At 40.8% G+C, this 24,772-nt stretch overlaps 1 protein-coding gene across 2 annotated transcripts in view; it reads left to right on the top strand.

Moving 5' to 3' along the window:
• Positions 1 to 24,772, top strand: part of bap1 (BRCA1 associated protein-1 (ubiquitin carboxy-terminal hydrolase)) — a 68,135-nt gene that overhangs the window by 10,227 nt on the left and 33,136 nt on the right. For both annotated transcript variants that reach the window (XM_059649494.1, XM_048548200.1), the window contains exons 2-5: positions 10,859 to 10,888; positions 11,063 to 11,117; positions 19,210 to 19,342; positions 24,391 to 24,510. In XM_059649494.1, the coding sequence (XP_059505477.1) occupies positions 10,859 to 10,888; positions 11,063 to 11,117; positions 19,210 to 19,342; positions 24,391 to 24,510 (338 nt within the window). The remainder of the gene's footprint in view (positions 1 to 10,858; positions 10,889 to 11,062; positions 11,118 to 19,209; positions 19,343 to 24,390; positions 24,511 to 24,772) is intronic.

Here is a 24,772-nt window from a genome sequence, read left to right as displayed (position 1 = left end):
TTATACTGGTCATGAAGAAATTTACTCTTGTGCTGAATGTGTTAGGATTGGATTTGTTTGACTGTGTGTCAGCCTTTTCAATAGTAAGTAGACAAGACTGATTAAAATGTCATCTTGATTCATTAAGTGATACAGAACAACACAAGTCTAAGGAATATGCACATATTGCTTGTATAGCATTTGTTGACACAATTGAGATCAATGAAGAATTGTAACTACCTGTAAAATAATTGTATTTGGCATTTTTTATAAGTACTAATGGAGTCTCTAGTGAAGTATCTAGGTGTTGAGTAAACTTTATCAAAAGATCACAAATTAAAACACAACAGAGCACAATAAGGCAAAACCTTTTGGAAAATCAATGTATATTCAGTTTATATATTCAGGACACTATCGTATGTACCTAAAGCCTGATTATTCTGTCAGTGTGTTAGACAAGTATTCCAGACAAGGGGATGAGGTGAATTTAATTATTTTATTGATTTCCTCTCCTGTCTATGAGGTAGAAGTGTTTTTGAAGTTGCCTATTTCTTGTCACGTTCAAAATAGGCTGTGTGTTTTTCCCAAACTCTCTGTTGTGAACACCAGTTTTTCGATATTTTGCAAATATGGTCTATTGATACATTCAAACCCAGGGGATGCAAACTGTGACTTAACTAGGAGCTCCTGTGTCCCTGGTATGGAACCACTGGTAAGCCATTAGGGCTCTCCACAGGTATATTAAGTTTGAAAAGCTCTCCTTTGTTCAGAACAACTGGGGCACATATTATCTGCTGGTTTATTGGTGCTTGTAGACTGGGAGGTCCACACACCGCAAAGATGAAACCCTCCAAGAGGAAGGTGTAAGCTCGGTCCTGATTACTGCTGGTTGGAACTTCCTAGTAGCGTGATCAACCTGCATCAGGTGCTCAGTGGCAGGCATGTTGTAGACCAACAAAATTTATTTTAACGTTTAAACGAGAACATATGAATTAGGAGCAGGAGTAGCCCATTCACTGCCCCTTAAGCCATTCAGCAGGATCATGGCTGATCTGACTGTAGCCTCAAACATGCATTCCAGCATCCTCTAATATCCTTTCACTACTTTTTACAAAAACCTAACCACCTTTTTCTTACTAGTATTCAAGGACTCTGTTTCCTTCACATTTTTCAGGAACAGTGTTCCAAAGACTCGGGACCCTCTGAGAGACAAAATAAAAATCATCTCATCTCTGTTTGAAATGAGCAATCCCTGATTTTTAAACAGTCACCATTAGCTCTTCTCCCACAAGATTCCTCTCTACACCCACCAAGACTCTTCAGGGTTTTATATGTTTCAGTTAAGGCACCTCTTACTTTTCTAGGCTCCAGTGTCGTCTGTCCAACCTCTCCTCATAAGGCAACCCTCCCATTTTAGGTTTTATTTCGGTAAGCCTTCTCTGAACAGCCTCCAGCTCATTTACATCCTTCCTGAAACGAAACAACTATGCAAAATTCCAGATGTGGTCACACCAATGCCTTGCAAACTTAGGCATAACCACATACTTTAGTATTTAATGTCCAGGTGATAAAGCATAAGATAGTGCCAGCTTTCCTAATTGTACTCTTTGTCTGCATACTAACCATTTTGTGATTTTAGACATGAAGGACACTAAGAACCCTCTGCGTCTCAGAGCTCTGCAGCCTTTCTCTGCCTAGATAATATTTTTCATTCTTCCTCCCAAAATGGACAATTTCACATTTTCTCACATTATACTCCATTTGCAATTTTTTCCCCACTCACTTACCTGTCCATATCTTTATGTAGTTTCTTTATGTTCACATCACACTTAACTTCCCTACCTACCTTTGTGTCATTACCAAATATGGCACCTGCACATTGTGGACTTGATCTAATTCATTTATGTACGTTGTAAATAGTGAGATCACAGCACTAGTCCCCTTGGCACGCCACTCATTACTTCTTAACCACCTTAGTGAGTTTTAATATGTATTTGCTCTGCTTCCTGTTTGCTATCCATACAAATATGCTACTCCCTACACCATAAGCTTTTATTTTCCACAATAACCTTTGATGTGACACCTTATCAAAAGGCTTCTGGGAATCTACGTACAGGACATTCACAGCTTCCCCTTTATCTGTAGCACATGTTACCATTTGAAATAATTCCTGATTACCTTGAACTTTTTCAAATGCCATGCTGTAAATTATTTGATAACAGCTTCTAATATTTTCCCTATGACAGATGTTAAGTAAATTTGCCTATAGTTTCTTGTTTTCTGTCATCTGCCGTTTTCAAATAAAGAAGTTACATTCCCATCTCATTGGACTGTCTCTGGTGTTTTGGAACATTAAAACCAATGCACCAACTATCTCATGAGCCACTTCTTTAAAGTCCCAAGCATGGAGTCCATCAGTATCTGGACACGTCAGTCTGCAGCTGCACCAATTTGCTCAGCACCACTTCTGTGGTAATTGAGAGTTTCCTGAATTATTTCATTCCCTGATTCAACGCTGCTTCTGGGATTTACGTGTATCCTGTATATTTAAGATAAATTGTTCATTTCAACTGCTGTTTCCTTACTTTCCATTGTTTATTCACCATATTATCCCTAGATTGCTGAAAGAGGCTATTCGGCTCATTGAGCCTGCACTGGCTAGCCAAAAAGCTTCCCACCCAGACCCAAATCCCTCCCTATCTCAACCTCACAATTACCACGGCTAACCCTCCTAGCCTACACATCCCTGAACACTATGGGCAATTTACTGTGACCATTCCACCCAGCCTGCACACCTTTGGATTATGCGAGAAAACCAGAGCACCCCGAGGAAGCCCACACAGACAGATGGAGAATGTGCAGACTCCCCACAGACAGTCATTTGAGGCTGGAATTGAACACTGGTCCCTGGCACTGTGGGCTCATTTTCTATAAGGCAAACGCTCACTTTGTTAATTATTTTCTTCTTCAAATATTTATAAAAGGTCTTAATATCTGTTTTAATATTTATGGCTGTTCTACCTTTCATACTTATTTATCATACTCTATAAATTTTTCAGTTTTTTTATGCTGTTTTTCATATTCTGTCTGCTGACCTGCAACTTGTCTTTGCTCAATTATATGCTTTTTCTTTTACTTTAAGACTACCTTCAATATTGCTGTTAGCCATGGATAATGGGTCTATTTTCTAGTTAACCATGGATAATGGATCTACTCCTTGGAAATTTTCTTACTCTTTTGGAATGTATCTGACAGTATCACTCTAAAAACACTTTATGATCTTTATGATCTTTCTTCCACATGTAGTGGACATGACACAAGTACAACTGACATCAAATGATACAAATCAGAAAAGAATAAAGCAAATGGTCTTCAAATTACATATTCAGTTTTCTCACCCTCATCAAGTTGTAAAATGCTTCTAAAAGATGCAGGTGTGTTTTATGTTCTACACAAAGATTGTAGAATCTATTAATGAGAGATTTAATATCTTAAAAAGCGGAGGAAAATGCTTTTCTATAATAATGTTTAGCAGGACAAAAAGGGTTATTTTCAACAAAATCATGGTAAAATGAACTAGGCTTGCCTTGAAATTTCTGACTGACAATCAAAAGGTATTTGCCAGTGATAAATTCAGAGATATGTGAAACTATAACCATCATAGTTATGATTCTTCTCAAATACATTCATACTGTAATCTATGGAATGTCGCCTCGTCTTTTGGCTATCAATCAGATGCAAAATTGGGCAACTGGTACACGCAAAGAATTCACTCCAGGCTGTTAGCGAGTACAGGGGGTTCCACTATAATGTGATTGTCGTGGTCCTGCGCAACATTGTACTGTAGAAAATCATGCAGTAGAAATAACAGAGCCTATAGGGAAAGCAGGGTTGGAGCAGATCAACAAAAATATCACTCAAAATTGCTCAAAAATCACTCAAAAGCCTAACACAAAGGATAGCACAGTTTGAACAAATATTTAATTTGTTTCTAATAATGAAATAAAAGTAAGTTTAACACCTTAAATTGAAAAATTGTCAAGATGACTTGTTGGGGGAAGAGGATTTGACATTGCTCTGTTGTAAATGCAGGGGCTGAGAGTCGACATCGTCGTCGGCATCATCATCATTACCTTCAGGTGTATTGTGGTTGCAGGGTGAGGGCGAAAAATAGTTAATCCAGAAGTGGATGGCTGCGGCTGTTTCTTGGGGATTGGCTTAAAAAAGACTTTCAGTTTTTGCTGCTTTGCCCTTTTTCTTCTTTCATGAAGAATCTGTTCAAAAGGTGACAAATAAGATCTTATTCCATGCTACCCTCCTGCATTCTACATTGTAATCGTTGTCCTCTGAGAGCTGCAACTACTTCTCAACTTCCCTCCTGAAAGAACTAGGAACAGAAGTGGAAAGCTCTCGTGGTGTTGCATAGTGGACTATTATTTCGTCATCTCCAGCTTCCACATCATCCTCGTTGACAAGTTGTTGTAGATCAGCTGTAGAAAGGTCATCACAGTGAGACTCAAGCAGCTCTTCAATATTCTCATTCTCCACTTCTTCAAATCCAACTTGCTTTGCAAAATCTACACAATGTTCTTTGGTTCTTGGGAGCTCCTCTGACGGATCAGAGGTTTTCAAATATTGAAAAATATCTGGGAGAAGTTTCTGCCAAACTGCATGCAAGCAGCCCTTATTGACATCACCCCAGGCCTCCACAACAATATCAATTACATTCTTGATGTTAAAGCTCTTCCAAAATGGATGAACACTGTCCTTGTCCCCCTCAGTGGCTGCAATCAGCCTCTTAAATGTGCGCCTTACATGATAAGCTTTAAAAGCTGCTATTGCATCTTGGTCCCTGGGTTGAAGGAGAGAGGTTGTGTTTGGAGATAGAAATAGCACTTTGAGCTTTTCAGAAAGCTCACCAATGGTTGGAGGATGCCTGGTGTTTTAACCAGGATGGGGTGAATCTTAAAATCCAAACTTTTTTTTCTTGTAATATACTTTTAAAAACATCTTTCAAAACATTAACAAAAGGTCAGAAAAAAATTGTCATCATCCAACATCTTCTGCTTGACCTAAAGTAGATGCCTAGAGTGGACTTAAGGTAACCTTTCAAAGCTAGCAGGTTGGCAAAGGGGTATGCTGCCACAGGCTAAAGCTTCAAGTCTTCACTGATTGCTTCTCTGTTTTATCTTCTATCCACACACTTAGAAGCTGATCTATCTCCTCAAGTTCCTTTGTCTGTGATGCACAGATTTGCTAGCACTTGGACTTGTTCCAGCAATACAGCTTGCTTTAATCTTTTCTGCGTTGTTTCTCATGGTGCGTAACGTAGACTCCTTTATTCCTGTTGCACAGACTGTATCACATGTTCTTTCATTATGCTCAAAACATTTTATAACATTTAGCTTCTCTTCCAGTTTTACGTTCATTACCCGCAGTGTTATCTCCAGGTCATTTCTTGCTAACATTCTTGTCAATTTGTGCTCGCATTTTGTGGGTAACGTGGCAGAATTTGCAACAAAAGAATACTGTTCCTCTCGCAGAGAGGGTGATGATCACGTGATGTCAGCGCAGAGACTCTTTTGGCACTAACGTTGCGCATGCTCACGGCAAAGCCTGCGAAACAATTACGTGATATCAACGCATAGTCCTCCGTGCACCAATGGAGTTGTGCTATAGCCAACACAAGTTCATGTTTTAGAAATAGCGTCCCCTATTCGCCGGTCGTATTATAGCCAATTTGCATTTCCGGAACACGCGTTAAAGCAGGACCCATGTATAGCCTATTGCAATTAGTCTATGGGCAAAGTACCCAAATTACCTTCTGTGTTGTGTGTTAGACCTGTTATAGGTTCTACAATTCGGTACAATAATTTTCTGCACATTTGAGTGCTTTACAAGTAGGTGTACGGACTTTGATCAAAGGCTGAAGTCTCAGAGGAAATTATTTAATTCGGGACGTTTCAGGTATTCTTGAAGAGTGGGCCATGTACTGATTTAATGTAGGGGATGACAGCTGAGGAATGTGACTGGCAGAATGTGGTGAAAGGATTGAAAGTAAGAAAGCACAGTGCAACTTCCAACTGAAAATGTAAGTCCTTCCGACAGTGCAAATAGACAAAGTGCAAGTAACAGCTTTAGCTTGAATAGGTTAGACGCTGAAATAAAGGCCAAAGTATAGTCCAGGAACAGAATTTAAGCATAAAAGTTGTATTTCGTATAGGTAATACTCTGACGGAAACATTTCATAAGCCATAAAGCCCTAAACTCAAAGATGCAGCAGGAAAACTAGGGAAACTAAACTACTGTGCCTGCAGCCTGAATGATGTTTCAGGGGTTTCGTATTTTAAGGTGAGACCTGTTTTTTTCCTAAGCAATGTTGAATTCAATTAAAAGCAAATCCCACAATGCTTTGTTGGTTTGGTAGGTCTCGAATGACATTACTTTAACAATGCTATTTAAATAGGATGCAGATAACATTGTCTAAAAGATCCCCTTTTGATTTTTAAGTGCAATCCAGAATCTACCCTGAAGAAAACCATAGAGTAAACATCTTTTTTAAGTGCTGTATAAATCTAAAACTAAATCTATATAATTATTCATTTTGTCCTCCACTCACCAAGCCTCGGTGTAATACCCTGTGACTGCACATTAGCTGTGGCTTGAAGTTGCAGTTTGAGATGCTACTTATAAACAATCCATCAGACAGCTCTCTGTGAGGCAGGTGTGATACATAGAGTCATAGAGATGTACAGCATGGAAACAGACCCTTCAGTCCAACTTGTCCACGCCATCCAAATAATCTAAATTAATCTAGTCCCATTTGTTAGCATTTCACCCATATACCTCTTAAATCTTTCCTATACATATACCCATCCAAATGCTTTTTAAATGTTGTAATGGTATCAGCCTCCACCACCCACTTTGGCAGCTTCCTCATATACACATCATACTCTGTGTGAAAGAGTTGCCCCTTAGTTTCCTTTTAAATCTTTCCCCTCTCACCTTAAACCTATGCAGTTCAGTTTTGGACTCCCTTACCCTGGGGAAGAGAACTTGGATATTCACCCTGTCCTTGATTTTATAAACCTCCATAAGGTCATCCCTCAGCTTCCAATGGTCTGAGGAAAATAGCCCAAATCTATTCAGCCTTTCGCTATGGTTCCAACCCTCCAATCCTAGCAACATCATTAAATCTTTTCTGAACCTTTTCAAGTTTCACAACAGCTTTGTTTAATAAATGGGATGACCACAGCCCCAGTTTAATTTAAGCACATTCACAGCACTGATCATATGTGCTAAGTTTCTGTCCTTGCAGCTCACAATTCAGAGATAGTATGAACTGCAGATCTGGAGGGAGGAGGGTAACTTCTTCAGGGTAGGCATCCTTAATGTTATGCCTGTAAGGAGCCTGAAGTCAGGCAATCACGGCATGGTGGCTCAGTGGTTAGCACTGCATTCTCCCTGTGTCTGTGTGGGTTTCCTCCGGGTGCTCCAGTTTCCTCCCACAGTCCAAGGATGTGCAGGCTAGGTGGATTGGCTGTGCTAAATTGCCTGTAGTATCCAGGGGTGTGTGGATTATAGGGGAATGGGTCTGGGTGGGATGCATCAAGGGGCGGTTTGGACTTGTTGGTCTGAAGGGCCTGTTTCCACACTGTAGGGAATCTAATTTAATCTAATCTAATCATGTATTGACAGCTTGCTGCACACTTCATTCCTTAATTTAAGAAAATTAAAATTTTGGGCAGCTGATCTAAAAATATTTGCAGGATTGCTCCTCAACTTAACTACGTCACATCAGCACGGAGAATTAATTCACCATTAGCAGCATCAGGTTAGTTGACTAAATATTTCAATAAGCAGTGCTGAAGGGGTCTTGCTCAAATTGAGTTTACTGCAACTTTCATTAAATGTGAAAAGTCCATATAACTTTACTTGCTAATGCTTGCTGGTGTATTACACAGTGATATTTGACAAAAGAAGGGAAATCAGGATCATTTCTGCGTAATGCAACACAGCCTGCATTTACACTAAGCATGGCTGGTGTACCACCAATTGCAATGGAAACCAGTTTCTTGATTGGAATGTTTTTCTCAAGCATGTACTTTCCGAATTCATCGTAGATATCCTCATTCCTTGTTCTCTCTTTAAAGGGCAAAAAGGTGAGAAGATCCTCTTTAGTTATAGTCATAAAATATGGAAACAGACCCTTCAGTCCCATGCTGACTATGTTCCCAAATTAAATTAGTCCCATCTGTCTGCTCTTGCCCATATCCCTCCAAACCTTTCCTATTCACAAACTTATCCAAATGCCTTTTAAATGTTGTGACTGTACCTGCATCCACCACTTTCTCTGGCAGTTCACTCCACACATGAACCATACTCTGTGTTTTTAAAAAAAAAGTTGCCCTTTTATGTCCTTTTTAAATCTTTTTCCTCTCTCCTTAAAGATGTCCCCTAGTTTTAAACACCCCCACAGGAGGGAAAAGTCCCTTGACATTCACCTTATCAATGCTCCACATGATTTTATAAACCTCAATAAGGTCTCCCCTCAACCTCCTATCCTCCAGTGAAAAAAGCCCGGTCTATGTCCTTCAATCCATGCGCAAAAACGATCAGCCGGGCTGTGCCAGTTATGTCATTGGGTTCTTGAACCGTATTGAGGAGCATTTGCAGTCCTTCGGGCCCTGCTGTAGTGTCTTCAGATAATTAATTCCACTCATCTTGCTACCGTAGAAGGACCAAGTGACATGCTGTGGATTGCTGTTGTTCCTTAAAGTACTTAAATAAAGAGTCGGTGGGCATAGTCATCGTTTCGTTAATTACTTTGCCCTCTTCACCAAGAATGATTTATTGTTTTGTGCCAGAAGATAGCAAACAGGAAATGATGCTTCTGTACTGGCCTTGCTTTTTCCTGCTGTTTTAGGGGGGAAAAAAACTGAGCTTTTAAAACAGCCTTCAGTTCATCAACATTTTGTCTGAAGCATGCTGTCAAGCGTAAACTATGCTTCAGTTTACTGTACATCATTGTATGGTGTCACTCCAAATTCCCCTTTCTACTTAGCAATATACTTTAGTGACATGGGGTAAATGTTCTATTCTTTCACAGTTATGAACAGAAACTCATTTTCCCACAAGTGTGGAAGTTGTCCATTTTTGCTTTCTCTTCAGATGGTCCAGGTTCATCACTCATCAATATTGCTTCACGGTGTTGTTCGTGATGTCACTCTGCAGGTTAGCCTCTACATCGCACCTCCGGACCATCCAGAATGTTGCTGGTTGCTTAGAACGCACTGAGGAGCATAAATATTTCCCAGGATGTTGCCAGGAATGGAGGGTTTAAGTTATAAGAAAAGGCTGGGACTTTTTCACTGGAGCATAGGAGATTGAGAAGGTGATCTTACAGAGGTTTATAAAATCATGAGGGGCATAGACAGGGCTAGTGGTAGATGTCTTTTCCCTAGGATGGGGCATTTCAAAACTGGTGTTATATTTTTAAGGTGAGAGGAGAGAGATTTAAAAAGACATGAGGGGTAATTTTTTTACATGGAGGTGGTTCGCGGGAGGAATGAATTTCCCAAGAAAGTGGTGGATGCGGGCACAGTTACAGCATTTAAAAGAAACTTGGATAACTACATGAATAGGAAAGGTTTGGATGGATATGAGCCAGGACCAAGCTGTTTAGTTTGGAATTATGTTCGGCTTGGACTGAAGGGTCTGTTTCCATGCTGTGTGACTCTGATTACAGTATACAAACTTCCCACATCAAGCCCTAATATATTTTTGTTAATTTGTTTGTATTGCCATCACAAACGTACTTTACCCTCCAGTGATAGTCTATCTGGACCAAAGTGTAATAGGATGCAGTAGGTTGGTAAATCCTGCTAAGGCTTGTCTTTAGCCATGCAGCGTGTAGAACTGGAGGTAATATAGCAGCATGGTGATCAATATACATGTGGCAAGTGAATGTGGACGGTCAATGAGATCTGCTGTCACAGATTCTACAATCAACCTGTCGATCACAATCTATGTGTTAGGGCTCACAGGATTAGATCATCAGAGAAGGGTGTTGTATCGACAAGAACAAAAATTTTGGAACTTGTTTTATCAGTCGAATTGGATAGTTGCTCAGACTAGACTAGACTAGACTACCTTCTTCATGTGTTGGAGATTGTAAACTTGATGTAACACTCTAAAGTCAAAAATGTTTTAGGTGCAAATAAAGTATTGAAAGCGACTAAACCTGAAGCAGTGTGCACCTGTGTTCTGATCGTTGGATTACCCAAAAAATATTTTTAGCGATGCTTCTAGTGCTAATCTCCCTGATGAGTGTTTATTTGCAGCATTTTCATAATATTTCTGATTGGTGAAAATAGGAAATGTTGCTATTCAGCATTGGAAACTCAGAAAATGAGGGTTATTGAAAGTGTTTTAGTTGCTTAATGACTGACTCATAAGAAGCCACACAATCATGATTGGTTGAATGTCATCCTCCTGGAATGTAATTAACTGTGATCTTTTATTATCAACCCACATTATTGTAAAGCTGCTTCATCATCTAGAACTTTCAGTTCATTACTCCTATATTTCTCATCATTCTCGGCTAGTGGTAAACCTGTAATTCTCAAATATTTTCTCTTAATGCTGTTAAGCTCCAGATTTAGCCACATTTGAAGGGATTGAATCTAGATTTATAATGCTGGACGTTTTGCAAAGTTCAAACGGGGCTTAGCACATAAATACTGCCTGGTATGCAATAACAATCTGCTGTACACATATGTCCAATAGCCATTTGTCAAAACATTGTTAATGTCCAACGTTCTTATTACAGAATGTTTGAGGTGGTTGAGTTTATGTATGTTTTTGTTATCTCTTTCAGGGCTCTTCACCCTGCTGGTAGAAGATTTTGGTAAGTACCTGCTTACAATACAGTTCCTGTATTTCAATTAAATATAGGAACTTGGCCAATTGTGTTATTGGAGTGTTCTCAAAACCTGTCCTAAAATCTCTATGCTGCATTGTGCCATTCATCAGGAATTTGATTCAAGCTAATTGGCATTGGCTTCTCTATTCTCTCACCTAGGTGTAAAAGGTGTTCAAGTGGAAGAGATCTATGACCTACATTGTAAAGTTCAGGGGTATGTCCTTTTGATTTGTTTTTGCTTTTTTTTTCCTTTACTTCCTGTTGTCTTCTTTCCTTCAAGGTGGTGGTGTGGACTCAAGTCCTATCTGCCATGGTGGTGTGTCATAACATGTCCAAACTGGCTGTTTTACTTTCTTCGTAGTGCTGTTCAGTGGTCACCCTTTGCTAACCACCCAGGCCATTCCAATTATAGGCGCTTGGATCTTGGAGTGTACTGAAGTATAGGGTATTACAACCAAAGTGATGCTCTTCTTTCCAGGCACAAATACTGCTCAGCAAAGTTTAGTGAAGAGGAATGGGACCACTGGCTGATTATTTTTAATCCTTTCCAGCTGATACTAATTGTAATGCCTTTTTTCACCACATTAACTATGTTAGCTCACACTGGGAGTCAAACCAGGTAGCTTCTGATCCCAATAACTCTGTTCCAGGTTGTTATGTATGAATCATAATCCTAGTGAATGGTAACTCCAATGTATGTGTGCATTGTTGCAGTAGGGGGTGGTATTTTCTGCGTTCAGAGATAGCCAGGAAATTCTTGCCATCTCACAAGTTTCCCAGCAAGTGATTAAGCCCTGATTGTGCTAACCCATGCACAGAAGAGCATATAAACAGAAACTGCAGAGCTTTAGAGATAAACAAGCAAGACGGTGTATAGGAGTTCACTGAACTGTAATCCTAAACTCCAACTTCACATCCAGATGCTGCCATGTTGAATAGCTACTGAGTATTTGAAAATGAGGCGGGTTCCTCGGGTGAGAAAGCAGAAATCCGAAGCCCACTCTAGACAATCACAGTGGGTGACATCCAACTGGAGAGCCAGGACTGACAAGAGTCACCATTGACTTGGGTGGTATTCTCACCTAGAAGCCAGAAGGGCCATGTAGTTTGGGCCCCAGTCCATATAACCCCGGCTCTGAATACAGGGTTGTCATCACGTGGGAGTACTTGTGTTGTAAAGGGTTGGGGGCCACACTTTAGCATTGTTTGAATGTACACCTAAAATAGATCTTTGAGGAAAGCATTGGGAAACTACCACTATTTCTCTTCTGTGTAAGTAGTTCAAGAATCTCATATGTCAGACTTCAGTTAGGACCTGCCTTAGGGGCCGAATACAAGAGCTGTACTCTCCCAGGGCGAAGTCCGTTTGACTTGGAGCCAGTATGCCAGCTAAAACTTTGGCAAATGTTTAACCAACATTATAACTTCGTTCTTCCATTTTGACATGTCTCAGAAAATAATTGTCTCTACAACTTGAGGGATTGAGTACCGCTGGGATTTAAGAAGCTGAGCTTCATGAGGTTTAGTCAAGAGGTCTAGAACCTTTCCAGACTATAGATTTTACACAGACCCCAGTTTCACCAACCTAGACAACGGTTTACCTCTCCTTGGAAATGTCTTGTGGGACTGACAGAGCAATTCATTATCCTGTGAGAGCACAAGGAAGGTGTACCTGATAAGTGGTGTATTTCTTGCAAAGTGGATTGGCACAACAGTTTTGTCAGGCGGAATTAGAGACTTGATGTGCCATTTTCTATTGTCACGTGTACTGGCACAGTTAACAGATTCTGCCCATCCAGGTGAGCCATTTGAAATATAGAATTCCAGTCATAGTTGCATAACTGTGCCTTTAAAAAATTGTGATGTGGGCACGACATTTATCCAGCACTTAGTGCAGCATTTTAAATAGAGTGCAGGGAGAATGGGCGCAAATAGAAATGAATGAAAGCAATTTAGTTACTCATTACAAAGACATTGCAGGATAACATGGATTGGTACCTGAATATTGACTGAGACAGGAATTTTTGAAAGGGCAGGAAGCTAGGAGGGATGCAGGGGTGACTCGGCGGTATTAATACAATTGAGAGGGATGAACTGAGTTCAGGAAGCCAGGATTTGGAAACTGCTTGGTAGAGATGAGAAATTACAAAGGAAAGACGTCACTTTTGGGATGCAGAATTAGAGTGTAAAAGAGGGTCGTAAGCCTTTGGAACTCTTCCTGGAAAGGTGTTGGAAGCAGGGCCTTTGATTATTTTCTAAGGCAGATGTGGGTAAAACGTGGGTAAGCAAGGTTATCAGGTATAGGCAGGAACACTGATTCAAGGTTACAATCAGAACAGAGATGTTCTTATTAAAATGCCAAGCAGGTTCAAAGGATTGAATGGCCTACCCTTGTTCCTTTTTTTTTGTGTACGTTATATTTGAACATTTCAGGATAAGTTGAGAATGCCATTTTTTAAAAAAAACACATTTTGGGGATTTTTAACTTTTAGAAATAAAGCCATAGAGTACAAAATCAAAAAGATCAATCCAAACCTTTAAAATTCACAGATTAGACCTTAGTTGAATATTGTGCTCAATTCTGTCCACCGCGCTTTCTGAAGGATGTCAAGGCCTTAGAGAATGTGGTGGAGATGCTAGAGTGATAATGTGATGGGAGCCTGCAGTTACCTGGAGAGACCCGAGAAACTGGGCCTCCTCAGTTGAGATGGCTGGGGATAAATTTGACAGAGGTGTTCAACGTCATGAATAGTTTTAATAGTTTCCCTTTATTGACTCTGCCTCCAGTAGCAGAAAGGCACAGAATAAAGATAATTAGCAAACAAATGGAGATGGCACAAGGAAATCATCCTATACAATGAAATATAGTCTTCAGAAATGCACTGTTTGAATGGAAGCAGATTCAGTAAGTCATTTCCAAAGGGCATTAGGATAAAAGCTTGATGGCCATGAGAAAAGAACAGGAAAGCAGGACTCATTCAATAAGGCTTTGCATGGTAGACTGGTTAGTAAGGTTAGATCACATGGGACCTGGGTGAGCTGACCAGTTGAATGTAAAATTGGCATGAAAGTGTGAGACAAAGTGTGGTGGTAGACAGTTGCTTTTCACATCGGAGCCCTATGACCAAAGGTGTGCCACAAGAATTGGTTAGGTCCACTGCTTTTCATCATTTCTACAAATGATTTGGATGTGAATGTAGGAAACATGGTTTGTACATTTGCAGGTGACACCAGAATTGATGGTGTAGTGGACAATGAAGATTTTCTCAGAGTACAATGAGACCTTGATCAGATGGGCCAACGAGCTTGACAATTGGCAGATGGAGGTTAATTTAGATAATTATGGGGTGTTGCATTTTGGTAAGGTAAAACAGGACGTGTACAGTTAATGGTAGGGCCCTGGGGAGTGTTAGCCGAATAAAGAGACCTAGGGATGCAGGAGGAGCCTCAGTTCTTGGAAGTGGAGTCACAGATAGACAGATTGGTGAAGAAGGCGTTTGGCGCACTTTCCTTCATTGGTCAGATTGTTGAGTATTGGAGTTGGGACATCACGTTGTGGCTGTAAAGGACATTGGAGAGGCCACTTCTGGAACATTGCATTCAATTCTGGTTGCCCTGCTATAGGAAGGAGGGTTTGTATTGTAAGAGAAAGATGGGATGTGCTGGGGCTTTCTTCCCTGTAGAGTCGGAAGCTGAGGGGGTGACCTGATGGAAATTTTTAAAATCATGAGGGGCATGGATAGTATGAATAACCAAGGCCTTTTTCCCTTGAGTAGAGGAGTCCAAAGCTAGAGGACATAAGTTTAAGTTGAGAGGGAAAAGATTTAAAAAGGACCTGAGTGTTAACTTTTTGACTTAGAAAGTGGTGTATGTTTGGACTGAGCTGCCAGAGGAAGTGGTGGAAGTGGGTACAATTGCAGCATTTAAAAGGCATCTGGATGAGTAAATGAATAGAAAAGGTTTACGAGGACATGGGCTGAAAGCTGGCGGATGGGACTAGGTCAGATTGGGCTGTCTGGTCAGCGCGGACAAATTGGGCCAAAAGGCCTGTTTCAGTGCTATTTGTCTCTTATGACTCTATAATCATTGAACTCTTACAAAGAGCTGGTACGAACCAGATGGGCAGAACAGTTTCCTTGTTTGTAGTAGATTCTAGATCTGTTGTTGAAATGATTATGGAGGGCCGTCTCCTTGAAGCAATGCAGTCTACATTTTCATTGCAAATTTATAGTGCAGGAATCGGAGAATTTTGATTGGATGTAGCTGTTTCGGCAAATCCACTTTAGACACGTAGGAATATTTCAAATAACAGTTGATAAGAGTTCAGGAGCAGCATGTTCCTGCAAGAATGAAGGATGGGTATGGCAAGTTACACGAACCTTGGATGACCAGGGATGTTATGACCTTGGTCAGAAAGAAAAAGGAACCATACATAAGGTCTAGGAGGGTGGGAACTGACAAAGCCCTTGAAATATATAAGGAAAGTAGGAAAAAACTTAAATAGGGAATTAGAAGGACTAAACGGACTAAAGAAAAGCCAGGGGTTATGAAAAACCATTAGCAAACAGGATTAGGGAGAATCCCAAGACTTTCTGTACCTATATAAAAAGCAAGAGGGTAGCCAGGAAAATGGTTGGCCCACTCAAAGGCAAAAGAGGAAACCTATGTGTAGAGCCAGAAGAGGGGGGTGAGATCCTACATGAATACTTTGTATTGGTATTCGCCAAAGAGAAGGAATTGGTGGAGGATGATCTCCAGGAGGGGAGTATCAAGTTTCTAAGCCAGATTGCTATTAAAAAGGAAGAGCTGTTGTGCATCTTAAAAGGTATTATGGTAGATAAGTCCCCAGGTCCTGATGGGATCTATCCCAGAATATTGAGGGAGGCAAGAGAACAAATTGCTGGAGCATTGACAGACACCTTTGTATCCTGTTTGGCCACAGCTGAGGTCCCAGAGGACTGGGAAATAGCCAGTGTTGTCCCGTTGTTAAAGAAGGGTAACAGGGATAATCTAGGAAATTACAGGTCTGTAAACCTCATGTTGGTGGTAGGGAAATTATTGTAAAAGATTCTCAGTGACAAAACCTGTACACATTTAGTAGCAAATGGAATTTTTAACTACAGACACCCTGGTTTTGTGCAGGGGAAGTCATGCCTAACTTGATTGAGGTTTTTTGAGGAAGTGGCGACGAGGATTGATGAGAGAAAAATGCTTGTTATTTACATGGACTTCAGTAAAACCTTTAACAAGGTCCCTCATGGCAGACTGGTACAAAAGGTGAAGTCACATGGTATCCGGGATGAGCTGGCAAGGTGGGTACAGACCTGGCTTAGTCATAGGAGACGGGGTAGTAATGGAAGGATGCTTTTCAGAATCTAGGGTTGTGACTAGTGGTGTTCCACAGGGAATCACTGCTGTTCGTGGTCTGCATATATGATTTAGAGGAAAACATGGCTGGTCTAATTAGTAAGTTTGTGGGCAATACAAAATGGAGTTGTGGATAGTGACGAGGCTTATTAGAGGATACAGCAAGTTATAGATCAGTGGGAGGCATGGGCAGAAAAATGGCAGATGGTGTTTAATGCAGACAAATGTGAGGTGATGCATTTTGGAAGGTCAAGAACAGGCGGAAATTAGACTGTGAATGGCAGAATCCTTAGGAGTACTGTATTGAAATGCAAAGAGATCCGGACTCTCCAGTGTGTGAAAAAACTTGGCACCAAACCCAATACTGCAAACCCTTTTAAAAAAGGGATGATTACTTAACCTTACTATGTACCAAAAAAACTTCACAGAAACTAAAAAGATCCGATTATCCCCCCAAAAATTTCTTGAATATTTGTCTGAGAAAATAACAGGAAAGGTGAAATTTTTTTTAAAGGTATCAGTAGTGGGCTATTCAATATCAATAGCAGACATTTACATAGATCACCAATTTGGCAGTGCAGGTAGATAAGGTAGTAAAAAAGGAACCTATGGTATGCTTGCCTTCATTGGAAGAGGCATTGAGTATAAGGATAGACAAGTTATGCTGCAACTTTATAGAACTTTAGTTAGGCCACACTAGGAATGTTGCGTACAGTTCTAGTCACCACAATACTCGAGAGATGTGGATGCTTTGGAGATGGTGCAGAAAAGGTTTACCAGGATGTTGCCTGGTATGGGGGATTTCAGGTATGAAGAAAAGTTAGATAGACTGGGTTTGTTTTCACTGGAACACAGGAGATTGAAGGGTGACCTGATAGAAGGTTAGAAGATTGTGAATGGCATGGATAGAGTGGAATGTATGAGCTTTTTTCCCAGGGTGGAGGGGTCAGTTGCTTGGGGACACAAGTTCAAGGTGCAAGGTGGGGTGCGGGGAGTTTAAAAGAGATGCGCAAGGCAGATTTTTTTACACCACGGGTTGTAAGTGTCTGGAAACCTTTGGCAGAGGAAGTGGTGGAAGCAGACATAAGAGCTCAATTCAAAAACTACCTGAACAAATACACGAATAGAAAGGGAATAGAGGGATATGGATCCTGTAAGTGAAAACAGTTTTAGAATAGAAGGGCAAAATGTGTCAGCGCAGTTTTCAAGGGCTGAAGGGCCTGTTCCTGTCCTGTATTATTCTTTGTTCTTTATTTATCTGAGTGGCTCTAGGTTGAGCGACTTAAGAGGGCAATTGATGCTAGTAAGTCACATATCTGTATTTGTTGCAGACGAGTAAGAGTTGCATAATTCATTCCTGATGGGATACTACTGAACCATTTGGGTTTTCACAACAATCTGAAAGCTTCATAATCACTTTTCACACCAAGTTTTTCCGGTTCTTTTTGTGATTTCAAATTCCCAAGTTGCCATGATGATCCATTGTAACAAGCATTTTCTCTGGAGATAACATAGTGTCGAGCTGGAGGAACACAGCAGGCCAGGAAGCATCAGGGGAGCAGGAAAGTTGACATTTTCTGAAGAAGGTTCCCAACTCAAAATGTCAGCTTTCCTGTTCCTCTGAAGCTGCCTGACCTGCTGCGTTTCTGTAGCTCCACGCTCTGTTATCCCTGACTCCAGCATCGGCAGTTCTTACTTTCTCTAGGAATTACTGGTTTAGTAAGAATAACTACTATCTTACTGCAGTTACAAGCAACACAATATAAAACTGTGTCGGTTCACATGTGGTGTGATTTGTTTTCCCTTGGGGAATTTCAGTACCAATACACTTAATAAACCAAGTGACAACTTGGACTGCAAAGTGTAGACGACTTCAGATTCCATGTTCATTTCACTCAAGTCAGAGATGAGCTTAGCATCTGCTTACATAGTCACTGACCGTGGTGAGAGCGAAACTATACATAAACTGTTTGAAAAGAATTCCACTGTTATCAGAGTCAACTGGATTCCTGTTGTTTGGAATTCCCTGATCACTGCCAGCTGCTGGGCCCGAGATGCCACCGGAGGCATTCGGTTTTGGTTTATCATTTGATCCAAGTCACATGAGTCTGTCAAACTCATTGGTGCTCTCCCATCATGTTTGGCCTGGCAGGGTTACTTGAAAGTTGTAATTACAGCATTTGAAGAACTACATATTTGAGAATTTGTGCAGGCTACTGAACCGTAAACAATACATTATGAAACAAAGGGAACTCTCAGTTATGTTGCATCGCAACGTATCTCCGTTGGAAAGACCTCAATGTAGATGTTAAATATCAATCTGTGTGATGATTCTATCTATCCTGTGCTTTGTTGCATTGCATATGTAAGCAATGCGCAAACGAGTGTCTTGGCAATAAAATACTACGCGGTTCTTTAATATATAACTAGTGTTTCAGATTCAGTTATTTCAGTGCTCCTTTGGTGACTGACTCCTGCAAAGTCTGTAAATTTACCAAAACTGCGCTATCTCTGTTCTAATCCGCACCACGTTCTGACGACCCAAGAGCTTGTCCTGCACTCAGGATCTCAACAACCCCGATTTAAAATTATTAACTTTATATTTAAATCTCTTCATTGTGCTTAATAGCATTATAACACATCTCTATAAGTTTCCTCCTTCCTTTATCCCAATTCAGCAGCGATACCTTCCGCCTCTGGACCCTATAGAATTCTGTCTTAACTCTGTTTAATTCTCGGCCTCTCTGAAGCCCGATGCTTTTCATACACGTTTTTGGTTGCATTTTTCACTTTGTCCTTTTGTGGCTAGAGTCAATGTTTGTCTGATTATACCTCCTAATGCCTTTCAAAATGTTTTTCTCTGTTCAAGTGTATACATACAATTGTTAATGTGATACCAAATGTGCTGCCTCACATTGCTCCTACTGTCTTATGTTCAGCCCAGTGTATGGATTTATCTTCCTGTTTAAATGGATTGAAGAGCGAAGATCACGGCGCAAGGTGACACCCCTGGTGGATGAGACATCAGTAATCGATGAGGAAATTGTTAATGACATGTTCTTTGCTCACCAGGTAAGCTCTGACATTTCCAATGCTGTGTGTGCCAGGGTGGCGGGATAGTCTTGAGTTATAGAGTCATAAAGCATAATGTAATGCCATTTTGGCACATTTTTTTCTCTCTGAAACCAATCTAGTCACACATCCATTGATCTTTCCATTTCATTTTGCTAATTTCACCTTTTCACATATTTATCCCTGTTCTACTTTGAAACCTGTTAGCTTCAACCCTGGTTTTTATTTTTAAAAGTTTGTTCCTTGAGATTTTGATGTTCAGGGCTACATTTTGGGACTTAGGAGTTGTTTTTTCAGTCTCACTATAACATTTATTACATGACGCTATCACAAATTAAAAACACCTGTGTTTATATGACATATGGGGTATTTGGACACTCAGGGCAGAGTTAGAAGAATTTGTTAATATCCTCTGCAATCACCACCATTCTATTACACCTAAAAGCCACAACACACAAGGAAAACATTAATTTCAAAGACACCACAGAAATGTAAATTAGCACAAGTCACAGGCACAAATTGGCAACTTTTTCTTATAAATAACAACACAAGCTCCCACACAGAAAAAAGCCACCACCGTTAACACTGGTGACAACACAGCTAATGCATTCCTATTGGCTGTGCACAAAACTGGAACATCTTTTACCACCTAACAATAAGGGGTTACCCAAAAAACAGACTTGAGGCAAGAAGTTTTCTCACATGCAGTCATGAGTCTTTGGAATTCTCATCCTGAAAAGGCATGAAAGCAGAGTTTGAAAACCTTTTAAGACAGAGGTATATAGATTCTTGGTCAGCAAGAGTTAAAAGATGATCAGGGTTGGGTGGAAAGTGAATTTAAGGTTGTACTTAGATCAGCCATGATCTTGTTGAATGGTGGAGCAGACTTGAGAAGCTGAATGGTGTCTTCCTGCTCCTTGTCCATACGTTTATATTTCAAGCAGACAGTTTACTGCATATCTGATTTCAAATCCAGATTTAAATTTAACAATTGATGCAGCATTCATTACAATATAGTAGCTCCTGAAAGTTTTTAAAATCACTCATGGGATCCAAGCATCACTGGTTGACCAGCATTTATTACCTGTCCTTAGTTGCCCTCAAGAAGGTGGTGGTGAGCTGCCTTCTTGAACCCTTGCTGTCAACATGCTGTAAGTTCCCCAGAATTTTGGCACCGTGACCATGAAGGAACGGTCCTATATTTCCAAGTCGGGATGGTGAGTGGCTGGAAGGGAACTTGTGCTGCCTTGTCCTTCAAGACTAAAGCGTTCATGGGTTTGGAAGGTGCAGTCTAAGGATCTTTTGGTGAATTTCTGCTGTGCATCTTGTGGATAGTACACACTGCTGCGACTAAGTGTCTGGGGTGGATGGAGTGGATAGTCGTGGATGTGGTGCCATTCAAGCGGGCTGTTTTGTCCCGTTTGGTGTCAAGCTCCTTGAGTGTTGTTGGAGCTGCGCTGATCCAGGCAAGTGGGGAGTATTCCGTCACTCTCCTGACTTGTGCCTTGTAGATGGCGAACAGCCTTTTGGGAGTCAGGAGCTGAGTTACTTGCTGTATCCGTAGCCACTGACCTGTTCTTGCAGTTAATACATTTATATGGTGTGGCCAGTTGAGTTTTTGGTCAATGATAAACCCCTCCCGCCCCACCCCCGCGCTGGGATGCTGGTAGTAGGGGATTCACTGATGATAACACCATTGAATGTCAAGGGGCGATGGTTAGATCGTCTTTTATTGGAGATGGTCTTTGCCTGACATTTGTGGGGCATGAATGCTGCTTGCCACTTGTCCGCCCAAACCTAGAACATGGATTCCTTCAGTATCTGAGGAGTCATGAATAATGCTGACCATTGTGCAAGAAGGTTATGATGGAGCTGTTTATAAAGTTAGTTAGGCCACAGCTAGAGTGCTGTGTGCAGTTCAGTTCACCACACTATAGGAAGACTGTGATTTTAACTTTGATTTTCTTCTTCACGGATGCTGCCAGACTTGTCGAGCTTTTTCAGCAACTTCTGTTTCTGTTTCTGCATCAGCAAAGATTTCTGGCTGAGAATTTCATAACCTAAATATGCCTATTTTCTAGCTTTATCTTGACATTTATGTCCTCTGGTTAACTTCTCATTAACAGCAGGATTATGGAACCAGGAAATGGCAGAGGAGTTTGAAAGATATTTTGCATCATTCTTTACAGTAGAAGACGCTTAGAACATCATAATATCAAAGAGTACAGGGGAGGAATTAAACTCAATCACCGTTACGAGAGAAGTGGTATTTAATAAACTAGTGGAGCTGAAAGGAGTTATGTCTCCGGGCCCCGATGGCTTACACCCTAGGATCCTAAAAGGGATAGCCACAGAGATTGTGGGTGCATTGGTTGTAGTTTTCCAAAAATCTTTGGATTCTGGAGAAGATTAGAAACTTGCCAATGTGACATTCCTATTCAAATTCTATCATGGGTGAAAAGCAGGTTACATAGACCAATGAGCTTAACACCAAGTGTTGGAAAAGCATCAGAATCAATTGTGAAGGAAGTTAGAGGAGAAAGTTTCGAAAATCAGAATCTGAATATTTTGTTAGAATTTTTCAAGGAACCTTCAACACGTGTGGATAGAGGGGAATCAGAAGAGATGTTGTATTTAGCCTTCCAGAAGGCATTCAGTAAGGACCTCTAAAAAGGTAAAGTCATAAGAGGCCATGCTGTTGAATGTAGGACAGCAGCATGGATAGAGAATTGGCCACTGGCAGGACACAGCAAGGTTGGATAAGGGGTTCTTTTCAAGCTGGTGAACTTTGACCAGTGGGGTTCTACAGGGTTTAGTGCTGGAACGCAAATATAGCCATATTTGCAGATGGCACTAAAATAGTTGGAAAGGCACTCTATGAGATACAGTTTACATAGAGATATTGACAGTTTAAGTAAGTGGGCAAAAAGTTGGCAAATGCTGTATAATGTGGGAAAATACGAAATTGTTCATTTTGGAAGGCAGAACAAAAGAACAGAATGTTACTTAAATGGAGAAAAGTTGTAGAAAGCTGCTTGTAGAAAGGGAACTTGTAGGTATTTGTGCAGCAGCGATTGAGTGTAAGAGGTAGCGCAGTGGCTCATTGAGTTAGCACTGATGCCTCACAGCGCCAGGGACCCAGGTTCAATTCCAGCCTCAGGCAACTGTCTGTGTGGAGTTTGCACATTCTCCCTCTGGGTGCTCCGGTTTTCTCCCACAGTCCAAAAATGTGATGGTTAGGTGGATTGGCCATGCTAAATTGCCCATAGTACCTCGGGTGCGAAATGCAGCGATACGGTTAGGGCGTGGATCTGGGTGGGATGCTCTTCGGAGGGTTGGTGTATACTCAATGGGCTGAATAGCCTGCTTCCACACAGTAGGGATTCTGTGATGAAGATGAAGGAAGTCTGACTGCAACTGTGCACGGTACAGGTGAGACCATATCTGGAGCACTGTGGGCAGTTTTGGTCCCCAAATTTAAGGAAAAATATTATTTCATCGGAGGCAGTTCAGAGAAGGTTCATTTGAATGATCCCTGGGATGGAGGAATTGCCTGATATGCAAGCGTTAAATAGATTGGGACTCCACTGACTGGAATTTGGAAGAATAAGAGTTGATATCATTGAAACATGTTGGATTTTCAAGAGGCTTTACAGAGTAAATACTGAGAGGATGTTTCCCCTCTCAGACTAGGACCAGAGGGTATAGTCTCAGAATTAATGGGTGCCAATTCAAGGCTGAGATGAGGAGAAATTTCTTCTCTCAGAGGATTGAGAGTGATGGGGCTGGAGTCATTGTGTATATTTAATGCTAAGATAGATGGATTCTTGATCAGCAAGGGAATCAAGGGCAATAGGGATAGGGCAATAAAATGGAGGTGAGGATTGTCGGATCAGTTATGATTCTATTGAATGATGGGGCAGGCTGGAGGAACTGAATGGCCTAAATGGCCTGTTCCTGTTTACTATGGTCTTTCTTATGGTCTTATCGCTATTAACCCTCTCAAATTCTTAAAGAGACTAAAGGACAGTTAAGGATGGTCAATAAAATGCTGGTTTGGCCAGAGATGCCCATACCCTGTGAAGAGGCTGATTAATTTGATAATCCTGCTGTGGAATGCACTGACAGAATTAGTGATTGACCCTGTCAGCATTTTAATTGTGGTAAGTAGGTATTTGTAGGAGAACAGAATTATTGGATAAGAGGAAAGGGGTGCACAGAAGAATTTGGAATACTCCTTGTGTGAAAGATAAATGCCAAGGTGGACTGGATTTACAAAGCGACTTGTTTCTGTTGTATTTTCTATGTATTAACTAATTCCTTTAGACTTAGTGGAAATAACACGCCAATTTAAGATTGTCCTAATAATGGTTATTCCTGTTCCTGGTCTCATCTTGATCAGTCTGTTTTTGCACCCAGTCATTTTTTGCACCCAGTCATTTTCTACCCTTTGTATAGTGACAAAAGCTATCCTTCTGTTAGTGGCACCACCCCTTGATGACCCATGCATCTGCATATCAGGGCTGTTCTGCTCCTCGACTCCATTTAGAATCCCTGACTGCTTATGTCTTTCCCTCTGCTGTTTTTTCACTATCTTTGGAATAATTTATCATGCTTCCCTCAATTATCATTACCAGTTCTTTATGGCACTAACAGATCTTTATATTGTTTCACTAATTTCAATGTCCAGTCCATTTATGTAGCTTGAGTAAATAAAAACAGCCCTTAAACAGACTGCTTGGAATTCCACACTCCACATTCATCCAGACTTTTGTCTTCTACCCTTCAATCAATTCTGTATCTACCACGCCATATTACATACATTTCCATATGCCCCAAGTCTCTGAGGAAGTAGCTTTTGCAAATCCATGTGAACAACAACCTCTGCATCTTGCTTATCTACCTTCAGTTGTTATCTTGAAGAATTCTATCAGGAATGCCTAACATATCCTATGTTTTAGCGACCTGTGCTGACTGATCCTGATTAATTCAGGTTGCTTCAAGCGCACAGCAATTTAATTACATTTTTTTTGATTTTGTCTCAAAAGCTGATTCCAAACTCGTGTGCGACGCACGCTTTGCTCAGCGTCCTCCTGAACTGTGATAATGTGGAGTTGGGTCCCACCCTCAGCCGGATGAAGGACTTTACCAAAGGTTTCAGCCCTGAGGTATGGATTTACTTTGAGAATGTCACATATTGGGCTGAAAGTGCTTTGATTTCTTGAGTTGTTGGCATTGACTTTAAGAGCCACCGTAAAAATGCAGAACTGAATATCCTTTGAATCTGCTCATTCAAGAAGCAGCTATTTACAAATAAATCTTTCACTGTTCAGCGTAGCCACAATATTTTTATGAAGCTGCCAAGGCCACTTTAGCCTCAGTTTTCCCAAACTAAATGAAAAACTGCCTATGGTTAATGGTGCATTTTTC

Source organism: Stegostoma tigrinum, chromosome 11 (assembly GCF_030684315.1).
Source record: "Stegostoma tigrinum isolate sSteTig4 chromosome 11, sSteTig4.hap1, whole genome shotgun sequence".
NCBI classification, from domain to species: Eukaryota; Metazoa; Chordata; class Chondrichthyes; order Orectolobiformes; family Stegostomatidae; genus Stegostoma; species Stegostoma tigrinum.
Note: the sequence above shows the minus strand (reverse complement) of the source record. Positions and strands in the feature narration are given on the sequence as shown.